The sequence below is a fragment of the Polypterus senegalus genome, chromosome 7, assembly GCF_016835505.1.
Source record: "Polypterus senegalus isolate Bchr_013 chromosome 7, ASM1683550v1, whole genome shotgun sequence".
Taxonomy (NCBI): Eukaryota; Metazoa; Chordata; class Cladistia; order Polypteriformes; family Polypteridae; genus Polypterus; species Polypterus senegalus.
This window is the reverse complement of record NC_053160.1, coordinates 163,357,227-163,369,910: the sequence shown is the minus strand read 5'-3', so window position 1 is coordinate 163,369,910 and position 12,684 is coordinate 163,357,227. Positions and strand designations below refer to the sequence as shown.

Genomic DNA, 12,684 nt, shown 5'->3' with positions numbered 1-12,684 from the left:
TGCTATATAAAATCATCACATTCAAATATTAACAGTTCCCACACACCCAAGGACCGTCCTTCCTACATTTACGACCGTGTGCTTGTTGCCGTGTACCCACCTCTCTGTGCTATGGTTTCTATTACACTGAATGAGCACCTGACACTGTACTTTCTTCCCTGGGGGAAGGTCCGCATCAGAGAATTTCCAGTTCCTGCATAAATTCATACCCGATCTGGCGCTGTTCGTTTTCAAATAATATTGCATTAGTGCGATTATATTTTCACATATATTGTCTTTCTTTCAGGTGTGTAATAGAAACCACAGCATAGAGAGAAGTGTGTACACTGCTTCTTACAGGAAAAGGCGATGGAAAAAGTGCACTTGAATAAAAGTGCACTTTTGTTATACTTTACACCAATATATGTTCCTGTGTTTGAGCGACACGGGCAGATGGGGAGTGTCTGATGATTGCATATAGCGCCGTTACTGGTCTTTACCATTCTTTCTTCTGCATGTCCTGGGTGCAAAAGAAAAGCATACAGCAACATGCGGGGACTGGCAGGAACACTCAATAAAACTGAATAAAAAGAAAAGCAAGTGACGGTGAGATACGAAGAAGGCAGCTTCGCCAGCGTTTGTGTGTCAGAACCGGGGCGTTAGTATGCATCGTGGTACACTGCAGAGCTATAGCGCGTCTTTAGTGAAACCAGCCGTGTCAGATGGGGTTGTATGGATTGATTCTGAACGACTGAGAGAGTGAAAAGTGAATAAAAAAAAAGCTAACCTTTACAAAGATCATAAATTGCACGGCTGTTACAGACTGAAATCAAATGTATGTTTTATTCTAAAACAGTAAGACTAAGAACAGTTTACTTCTCAAAAGGGAGGGCGCGGATCGAACCCGTGACCCTTGATTCCCAAGCGGGGCTGTATCTATTGAACCACGGAGTCAGTTATAGTAAACTGGTGTCAATGTCGCATGTTAAGGCGGCTTTTTCTTTCTGCAGTTATATGTTTGAATAAAAGTGCAATTGTGTTATTCTTGTGAAAATGTTTCTTTGCTATTTGGACTTCAGGCTTCATACATTATATAGTTTATGCCTACATTTTGTCATCTACTACTAGAATATAAAAAAGTTTCTGTTTTAACAATGTGTTGACACAGATTACTGTAGAAACGGAACAGACATGAAATGCGTGTGTTCCAAACAACGATCTATTATTTCCACTCTAAAACTCCACTTCACTCCCAGATACTCAATCAAGGCATGAGCTGAGAGAAGTTCGTGCACGTTCTAAATTGGTGGGGGGATGGAATAGCCGGCTGCTCCGAGCTTCTCTTTATCAGCACATTTAGAGAACAAAGGACGCTGGCGGAGAGGTGTGAAGGGATTTAAGAAGCAGTTTAAGGTGGGACGGAATTACGAGTTTTTTCATAGGCTCTGGTAATTCTAGTGTTAAATATTATGAGTTTCTATAAGAATTAAACTGTAATCCCTGCAACGAATGTATATGCAATATCCTACGTTCTAGTTGAAGGCTAACTGTGCTTTTAATTGAAGTAAAGCAATGTAACCACTTTTAATGATTGGCCAAGGTGACTGTCTTGCAGACTTTGCAAATTGTGTTCAATATCAAAGTTAAAAACACTGATTTCAAATTTCTATTTGTTCATATCAAAATTTAGAATGCTGTTACCAAATATTGAAATGTCCAATGTCAGATTTCGAAAATGTGGTATCTATTGTTAAAGTTAAGATAGAAAAGTTTTACAAGATAAAATATCTGCCTTCTATAATTCAGCATCCAAAAAAGGCTGAAAAAAATATTAAAGCTGCTTGCCATAGATATCTGACATGAAACATCACAGTGCATGTGCTATGCATATCTAAGCAGCTAAAGAACAGATGACACAGAGTGGAATCATTCAATTCCTCCAAACAGTCATGGTATATTGTTATTGTTTAATAATTGTAAGTTACATACTGTAGTCTGTTATACATTAGAATATATTTTACAGTTAGTATATACAGTTAGGTCCATAAGTATTTGGACAGTAACACATTTTTCATAGTTTGGCTGTATACACCACCACAATGGATTGAAATGAAGAAATATTTGGAAATAATGAGCAAACTTCTCACACCTGGCTATGGAGAAGCTTGTCAGTCAGTTGTCCAAATACTTGAAAATTGTGGGACCATGTATATAAAAATGGCTGTCTTTTCTAAATGGCTCATACAATGCCCCTACCCACCCCACAATTAAAACTGCAAGTCTATACTTCAATCATATCTTGATCACTTCATTTCAAATCCAGTGTGGTGGCGCACAGAGACAAAATTATTAAAATTGTATCACTTTCAAAATACTTATGGACCTAACTATTTTATAAGTAACTATATACTTTTTCTGTAAGTAATGAGTAGTTTAACTAAGTTACTTGTAAAATTTTAATGTTTTTCCAACACTGGTCTCTTGTGAACATTTTGTTTTTTACTTTATTGATGGAAGTCCGAAGGAGGGTTTATTTATGTTTGTGCAATAGCTGAAAGGACAATGTTTTTATTCTTACAGATATCCAGTTCAATGTCCATGAAATTTCTAATACAATTAACTTGTATTACTTTTGTAACACACTATTCTCAAGCTTACTTAATCCAAATCAGGGTCATGGTGAATGTCGCAGTCTAACCTTTTCAATATTTGGCACAAGGCAGGACATGGCACCAGTCCACTAGAATGCCTACTCATGACCACCTACACTTTCAGTAACACAGTGGCCAATGAAATGTGAAGAGAAAATACTAGGAGAAAAAACCAACTCAGACTTTGGTAAACCTGGTACAGAATGTGTGAAGCAGTAGCGTTCACCCTGTTTTATTTATATGCATCTTTCAAATTCATTGAGTGGATAGAATCGTACTTTTGCTTCAGAGTTAATCTTTCTCATTGGGAAATAAAAACTTCAAATTACCTTTACAATTAAAACACAGCATTAGAATCAGTTTACCTGAACACTTCTGTGCACAGGGGAGGGAAATGTCTAACTTGTTATAAATAAAGTAAGCTTGTGTGTGTTATTACACATAAATGATAAAAAAAATAAGTGAATTATTTTTTTTTTTTTGTTCTAAAATAGTTGACTTTTTTCTTATAGTGCATGGATCGAAAAATTGCATTAACACAAGCCCATTATTTGGAAAAAGAAGAAAAATTTCTTCCACCACCAAGGTAAGATTAATCTTGTATCTTTTGTTTCTTATTTGGAAATTAGCACTAGTAATAATGTTAATTTCGTATTATGCTAGAGCAGTGCATATGTTCTATTTTGGTACGGTCAAAACAATTATTTATTGCTTGCTGACGACATTTTTTTTAAACTACTTCTTTTGGTTGCTCCCGTTAGGGGTCGCCACAGTGACATCTCTCTCATCTCTCTTTCCTCTCTCTCCTCTGCACATGTCCAAACCAACGTAATCTCGCCTCTATGACTTTGTTTCACAACCGTCCAACCTGAGCTGACCCACTAATGACTTAATTTCTAATCCTATCCATCCTCGTCACACCCAGTGCAAATCTTACCATGTTTAACTCTGCCACCTCCAGCTCTGTCTGCTGCTTTCTGGTCAGTGCCACTGTCTCCAACCCATATAACATAGCTGGTCTCACAATCGTCCTGTAGATCTCCCCTTTTCACTCTTGCTGATATCTGTCTGTCACAAATCACTCCTGACACTCTTCTCCACCCATTCCACCCTGCCTGCACTCTCTTCTTCACCTCTCTTCCAGAACCTCCCTCCCTCCCACTGACCTCCCTCTCATTTACACACATGTATTCTATCTTGTTCCTACTGACCTTCATTCCTCACCTCTCTAGAGCATATCTCCACCTCTCCAGGGTCTCCTCAGCCTACTCCCTACTAGCGCTACAGATCACAATGTCATCAGCAAACATTATGGTCCATGGGGACTCCTGTCTAATCTCGTCTGTCAACCTGTCCATCACCATTGCAAATAAAAAAGGGCTCAGAGCTGATCCCTGATATAATCCCATCTCCACCATGAATGCATCCGTCACACCTACTGCAGACCTCTCCATGGTCACACTATCCCTCATACGTATCATGTACAACTCTTACATACTTGTCTGCCACTCCCGACTTCCTCATACAATACCACAACTCCTCTCGAGGCACCCTGTCATATGCTTTCTCCGGGTCTACAAAGATGCAATGCAGCTCCTTCTGGCGCTCTCTATACTTCTCCATCAACACCCTCAGAGCAAACATCACATCTGTGGTGCTCTTTCTTGGCATGAAACCATTCTGCTGCTCACTAATCATCACCTCTCTTCTTAACTTAGCTTCCACTACTCTATCCCATAACTTCATGCAGTGGCATCCTGCACATCCCCCTTATTCTTAAATATCAGCACCAGTACACTTCTTCTCCACTCCTCAGGCATCCTCTCACTTTCCAAGATTCCATTAAACAATCTGGTTAACAACTCCCCTGCCATCTCTCCTAAACACCTCCATGCTTCCACAGGTATGTCATCTTCATAGCTGTCCTTACTTCCTCCTTGCTAATCCGTTGCACTTCCTGATTCTCTATGTTCACATCATCCATCCTCCTCTCTCTGTCGTTCTCTTCATTCATCAGTCTCTCAAAGCACTCTTTCCATCTGCTCAACACTCTCCTCGCTTGTGAGTACGTTTCCATATTTATTCTTTAATTCCCTAACCTGCTGCACATCTTTCTCAGCTCGATCCCTTTGTCTAGCCAATCGGCACACGTCCTTTTCTCCCTCCTTCGTGTCTAACCTCTCATACAACTCATCATACACCTTTCCTTTAGCCTTCGCCACATCTCTCTTCACCTTGTGCCTTATCTCCTTGTACTCTTGTCTACTTTCTGCATCTCTCTGACTATCCCACTTCTTCTTTGCCATCCTTTTTCTCTGTATACTCTTCTGTACTGCCCCATTCCACCACCAGGGTTTCCTTTTCTCTGTCCATATGTCACACCAACCACCCTTCTTGCTGTCACCCTTACTACATCTGCTGTAGTTTCCGAACTGTTGCATATTGATTTGGCAAAATTTTACACCGGATGCCCTTCCTGACGTAACCCTCCCCATTTATCCAGGCTTGGGACCGGCACAAATAAACACACTGGTTTGTGCATCTCCTGCGGCTGGGTTGATACATTTTGTTTTTAAACAAAATAATTAAACTATTGTGATATTTGTGGAGTAGCAGTAGTCATGCATATATGATTATCTGTAATTTTTATATTTCAATATTATCCTTAGTTGTCCTATTCTCTTCTGCTAAATTTCTCATTTGTCGATTCTGTTGAAGCCGTTCTTTGTGATCATGTTTCAAACACATTTACCCTGCTTATTATTTTATTTGCTTATTTCTTATATACTCTCATAGAAGGCAAGGTCAGGCAGACATCATGGAGAGGACGAATGGTGGTTCTTTACCTGGCCAGGTAGCCTTTTATTATGTAAGGACAGTGAGAGATGGCCTCCCAGAGATCTATGTTCCCCCTGTACGCTGGGTGGTAGCATCTCTCTGGTGGAGCTCCTAATTGTGCACCTTCAAGGCAGCATGGAAACTGGGGTACTTCGGTGATACCAGAATGACATTCCACTGTTCTAGGGAAGTTCCACCTGATCTGGAAATGCTTCCCTCTGGCAGTACTGTTACGTTGGAAGTACTTTCAGATCTGGGTTTAAAATGAGCTGCTCAGGGAATCTTAATTGTATGTTGAGTTGGGCAAAGCTTACCTAGGAGGACTAGAGGAGCAGGAGAAAGAATTAATAAAGAAGGAGGAGAATTATTTATGTGACAAGCGAGTGAAATGGTATTTTGTAAAATAAAAATGCTTTATTTGAGCCTGGGACTGTGTGTTTGTAGATGTGTCAAGGATTTCAGGCTATGAGAATACTCCCTTGTGGTCACAACAGCTAAATTTCTGAAATATGAGAACTACCAAAATTAAAATGTGACAGGTTTAGTCCTGAGACAGCAGGCTTTTATTTTGACCAGTTTCACAGTCAGTGAGTCCATTTTACATCTAATTGATATCATTGTTTAACTAGTTATTTGTTTTCAGGAAAGTGCCATAGTGTGTGAGATTTATAAGAAATTTTAAAGTACTTATATTTTTGCCATAATTTTAAACACCTAACTCTCTTGTCATTTGCCTTTTACTTCATTTTCTGTGGTGTTTGCTGTCATTATCCTATCTTAATAACAGTAGATACTGTGAGCAAGCAGCACTGAATGCTGAAAGGTTGCACCTACTGTGCTTTGGTGTTATACTTACTAGTGTGCTTATTCATGAATGACAGCTTAAATATCGAGCATCTAGAAAAGTGTAACAAATTATGATAATAATGGCAAAAAACTTGAATGTAAACATAAAATCACTAAATAATCCCTATGTAGCATCTATAAATGCTTGCTGCATTACAATATACATTTAGCAAACCTAATTTTGTAATTTATTCTGTTCTATTTTATTTCCCTTTGTAATCATGCCTGCTTCTCCCTGGCAGCATTGGGGTGGGGAGTGAGGGCATGATTAAAAGCGGGATGAAAAAAAAAAATACAGTATGGTGACATCAACCCCTTGGGTGGAGGAGGAGTGGGAGAATTATACCATAAAGACACTAGCTGAAACTTTTTTTTTTTCTCTCTCATACTGTAGACATAGTGGCACAAGTTGTGTGATACAGTGACATTTGATGGGGGTTTGGGGTATCCTCATGCGAAACTTCGAGAGGCACAAGTAGAGTGTAAAAAGTAGTCCTCAATGCACAAAGAAACATTTCCAGTGTACTGTAATTTGAAATTGAAAGAAAACTGCCCAGAAAACTAACATAGGGAGAACATGCAGCAGACAAAGTTTTGGTAATTGAACCCATGATACTTGCGCTATAAAACTACAGGCCACGATGCTTCAGAGTCATACTAAGCAGTACTTACAAATCAAGTGTAGCCTTAAGTCCTTCATGAAACGCGTCATTCTCAATAAAGTCAAAACTTTGCTTGGAATCTAGCTTGAGATTTGTACGTACCAGTGCACAAAGATACGCTGTTTATGTAGACGTTATATTTGTTGCCATTAACACAGATCTGTGTCATGAAGTACAAGTGAGCAAACACAGACAACTAAACATCATTAGAACGCTCTGAGCTTCAGCTATCCAATGGTAATAAAGCCTTTCACTGAATGTGACTCAACATAGGTGGGACATTTGATTAAAGCAGATTAACTCTACTGTAACACACTGCTCACCTTGGGGTATATGTATGCTAATCGCATAGAGAGCAAACAACATAGAAAACTATGATTCATTTGAAAGAAGACATTTTTAGTTTGTAAAAATACCATTCTTGCTTTTGATTGACTCGTGTACTGCTGGTGGGACACCTCGTGTATAAGTGGTTAAGGGAGGAGTTCATTTAAAAGCTAAACTTCGTTGAGATTCAAAACCTGCAGCCACAGTTGGCCTTCAGGACTGAACTTGACAACCACTGCTCATCTTTATTTGGGCTGTCTGTTTGTGCACCTTGAAATGACCTATTTTCTAATTTGTTTTGTGAGGTTTTTAAATAATGGTCCATTGCAGATAATGTATTTTAACAAATGTATTCTAATGGAGCAAATTACCTTAATATAGTAATTGCATGTCTAATTCTGAACTATTTCCACAGCATTCGTGTTGTAGTTACGGTGGAGCAGACTGAAGAGGAACTGGAAATGGCAGCTAATCTCATCAAAGAAGCTGCCCAGAATATACTTCAGTGAAGTATGTGACCTGTAGAATGAAGATCCACTTACACAATTGTTACATTGTCACAGAAATGGTAGATAGATAACATGTTGAACACAGGACTGTCTGCTGAAAAGAAATACACTGTGTAAACCAATTTAAGTGGCTTGTTCTTCAGTTGAGTCTAAAACTGAATCCATATAAGCTGCTGTACAACACTGTAATTCAAGCAACCAAAATGTACACATTTATTTAATACAAATCCTTGACACATTTTCTTAGAAATGCCATAATAAGTATGCAATTTGTTTCATTGCAATAGCCAGGATGGACATGATTTTCATAGGTAAACTGACATAGATCATTGACTTCCATTAATTTTTTTGTTTTGATTTTTTGACTGTTAATAGTTAAATAAAATTTATGTTGCCAGATGAAGTTTTTGTATGACCGATGGCACACTTGCTAATGTGTTTGTATTAAAGGCCCTTTTTTCTATTTTTCTAAAACACTTGTCGCTCTGTAGCATACATGCATCTGCTTTTATAAAGGAGATGTCCACTGGCTAAAATGCCCCCCCATTGTGTTTAACTGTACAAACTGGTTTACATTAATCCTTTGAATCGTACTGGTAAGTTAATTCTATTTGAGTATATTATCTGTGACTGAACTCTGCTGGATTTTACATATTTGTGTCCATTTTGTTTTTTGTGAGATTTCATTGGGGGGAGGGGAATTCTTTTTTATTGGTAGGGAGCAGATCAGCAGGGCGGGCTTCAGTTTTCAACCCATGAAGTCATCTTCTGGCAATGTCTACATACATACATACATACATACAAGGACATTTTGTGTCTTTTATTCTGTAATTAAAATCATATTTTTGTACTTAATTTCTCCTCATATGTCTACATCTAAATGTAATAAAAGGGAGGGGCCTGGCTACTGCTGAAGTACAATCAATTTCAAATGTTTAATGCACAAGCAAAATTCAGTATTGCTCATTTAAAATAGGATAAAGAAAATCTAGTTCATGACAGCATTTAAGCACAAAACATTACATGAAAGCAAGATGTTCATATTAATAAAGACATACTGTGGGTAATTAGTTAGCTATAAAGCTGCACATTATATTGAAATGGGTGGGCTTCTCGGTTTTAAGAGATTGTTTTATATTTCTGCATTCAACAAAAACTAAAGGCTGTCTTAGGGTTAAAGCATAACAAAACAACAATTTGTGTATTTTTTAAAATGTTTCATCCAGTAGTTTATCATGTTTTATTATAAAAAGATGTTTTATAATAATTAACACTATTGATGAAAGAGTTGAGCATTCCACTTCTGTTTTTTTTCTTTTTTACTTTTTTCTATTTTTATTATAAATGTGCCTTTTGTGTTGCTGCTATTAGTATTTGTGGGTTAAAGAGAACATTATTTAAATAAACTTAAATTTAAAATACCAAATTGTTTTTTTTAACTAGAAAAAGTGACTTTCACAACTGCATTAATGCCTTCTTGTGTTTATTAACAGAGCTCTGTGTAAAATGCTATTTGGACTGCTCTTTAGGAGATTTACATTTTTTTTTATTACATAATTTGATTACAAACTTACAGATGGAAGTAAATTTAAATAAACATAAATCTGATCCAATTACGTCTCTGTAGAACTCGCCAAAAGCAGGTGGCAGATGGGTTAAATACTGAGAACGTGTCACTGATACTCTGAGAAAACCTAACAGCTAGTGGATTTTCATAATCCAAATTAAATTAAACTGTAATGGACCCCTTTAGACATTAATCAACGGGCTGAGGTTTGTACTGGCATATGATGTGCTCTCCAGTCAATCGTTACGTAGTACCATCTGTAGGGAGAATTATCATGAAGTGGGGATTCTCTAATTAGGTTTTTTAAGGCCGATACCAATCACCGATTTCATGTTACTGCCAATTCTTTTTTTTTTTTTCTTTCACCCCCCCCTTCATCCCTTTAAAAAACATTTTCCACTAAGCTTCTCCATAACCAGATGTATGGAGGCCTTATGTCCTATATTAAAGTGTATTTTAATAATTAAACTATAGACCCACAGGTGTTATCTGTTCATTTTTATTAACAAAATGAAATTCTGTAGGTTTTGTGACCATAAAAATACTAAAGTAAATAATTTCCTTACAAAAATATGTATCCAAAATACATATATGTATACATGAAAATAAGATGCTCCTTATAATTACAAGCTGTCATATGGTTTTGTTTTTTTCTGTAATATACCTGTCTGAAACGAGGCTTATTAAAGAAAGTAGTTTTCACCATTTCTTTTTAAACAACAAATAAATAAATAAATAAATATATATAATTACATTCACAGCATTCGTAGTCTGAATCACAATCTGATTGTATGGGTGGTTACCTACCAGGTAACGCTTATGGTTGGTCAGCAGGTCGGCTAACATCCGCCACGGTGCCCTCTTTCAGTTGCGAGAAGCAGATCATAGAATGGTTGAAAATAGTTTTTACTGACAAATAATGCAAAAAGTACGCAACACGTGTTTCGCCCTAATCTACATACTGTCAAATAAACGAACCACATGCCGTGGCGCAACGTCTGGATGTCTCGGACTCTGACGCTCACATCCGAGGTTTGATTACCGAGAGGGGTTGCAGTGAGTGTGTACACCTGATGAGCATTGCGTCGTGTACTCTTTACATTATTTGTCAGTAAAAAAAAAGAGTATTTAAAAATATATATATATATACATACATACATACATACAATCAAGTGATTGTTACAGGTAATTAAAACACTGCTTAAAAGTAAGTATACCGGCACCTGTGGGTTTTAATCATTCATTCGCACTTACTGTTCCAAGTATAAATATGCAATGTTTATACAGGTGTATCTTTTCTTCCTGCGGTGGGTTGGCACCCTGCCCAGGATTGGTGCCTGCCTTGTGCCCTGTGTTGGCTGGGATTGGCTCCAGCAGACCCCGTGACCCTATTCGGATTCAGCAGGTTAGAAAATGGATGGATCTTTTCTTCAGTGCATCAGCTAGACATTTACAATTCTTGAGGTGGTGTGTTAAATATGGATTACCATTTTAATAATGCAGTAATGGTTTCTTACCAAAACGTGTGTTGTATGACACACAGCAACAACTAATGAACAAAGTACAAATCTAAAAAAAAAAAAAAAAGTTCATAAGCTGTTTATCCTGAAGATACAAGACTATTGTTAACTAAGCAGCAATTTCAAGTTTCTTTTCTTTTTCCAATTCAAAAGCGGAGACACTTAAACTCAAAATCCAATATCAAACAGTGTCCATTTCAATTAAAGGACAAAATAAAAAAGGTCTGAATTCATTAAAGGAGCTTTTCTTGCCGCCTGTTTAACAGCATGTGACAACTTCTCTGATTCCTGTACTTTCTTTAACGTAGAGACTAATATTCCAGTCGCCTCTTGCTGTCTTGTAAAACAGGCCTTGACTTGCTTTGAAAAAAATTGGCTCAGTTACCATAATATCTCATGTAAAGGAGCACTGCAACTAAATTACTATAAAACCAAGAAAAGCACAGGCTGAAAAGATCGGTTTTGTGCCAAAAGATCAGGCAATTTACTGATCAAGTCCTCTTTAGTGAAAACTGGCCGCCGACCAATCAGAGCAGCTCTATCATGGAATACTTCACAAAGACATGAAGAACATTATAGTGAAAATCTTAAAAAAACAAAATGCAAAAATAGTGAAAAGGCAGGCATAGTTGATCATGCCTAGGAATTCCAATTATTACAACTAGCAATTCAGGGACGTCCATTTAAAAGGACACTGCTTGATGGTGGTGATCTCACGTTAGATCGATTTGCTTCTTTATTGCAGTTGTCAGTCGTTTGAATGACTTATGGCTCAGTCACATTTTTCCAGTGATTTTCTTTCAGTCACAAACTTCACTTTGACTGTCTCTGACTCTGAGGCAGTCACTACAAACTCCTCTGACCACACGTTGCGTATTGTGAAATACTCTGCAACTCCCCCTGACTGGTTAGATTTTGTCTTATGTTGTAGTGGTGGGTGGTTTGTGTATATATGTGTATATATATATATATATATATATATATATATATATGTGTGTGTGTGTGTGTGTGTGTGTGTGTGTGTGTGAGAGAGAGAAAACAGACAACAAATGATCAGAAGTACATGGCAAACAAAGCAGCAAAGAGCAATAAGGAATGCTGGTATTTTGGACCTTGCTGATAGAATGAAGCTTGTCTATCTGATGTGTCCTGTTTCATGTACCATAATAGAGTTGGGGGGGGAAAAAGGGCAAAAATTGCAGCTGAACGTGCAGTACCTGTAAAGTCTTCACACAGTCACTGGCTGTTTCAGGCAGCACGTCATTGGCTGTAAGAAAAAGTGCAGAGCGCACAAAACTTTGGAAATGTGAAAGTGTGCTGGAAAGTCGTCACATAATCATCTGATTTGACATACTTGGCATTTTCTAGTTGTGTAATAGTACTTGCTCAGGCAATGATATTAGCAACTACAGTCCTCAAGTCATCTCCATCCAACTGGAAGTCATGTAATTTGACATTGGCTTCAGTCTTCATTAAGACCATGTTGTCAGTCAAACATTGTATGTAGCTCATGTTGTTCACAAGGATACAGTAAAGGTGATGCTGGCAGTGAGGGTTGCTGGAGGTCTGTCCATCTGTCAGAAAGGGTGTGGAAAGCAAGAGGAACAACATTTGGACAAGTGAGAGCTTCAGCAGACTGTCAAAATTACTATGACAATGCATCCTGCTGCATAAAGGGATGCAGTGCCCACTTTGTGTTAACAGGTAAGGCCTTGACTGTGGGTTAATAACCTAGAGAAGTGAACTTGTTCTCATCTGTTCAGCTCACAGCTGAAAGCAGGCCTC

The 12,684-nt window shown here is 37.8% G+C and overlaps 1 protein-coding gene across 1 annotated transcript in view; it reads left to right on the top strand.

The window, feature by feature from the left end:
* The window catches only part of sptlc1 (serine palmitoyltransferase, long chain base subunit 1), a 41,331-nt gene extending 32,098 nt beyond the window's left edge, over positions 1-9,233 (top strand). Inside the window, exons 14-15 of the mRNA XM_039759477.1 lie at positions 3,143-3,216; positions 7,719-9,233. Coding sequence (XP_039615411.1) covers positions 3,143-3,216; positions 7,719-7,812 — 168 coding nt within the window. The 3' untranslated portion in view covers positions 7,813-9,233. The remainder of the gene's footprint in view (positions 1-3,142; positions 3,217-7,718) is intronic.
* The last annotated feature ends 3,451 nt before the right edge of the window (positions 9,234-12,684 follow it).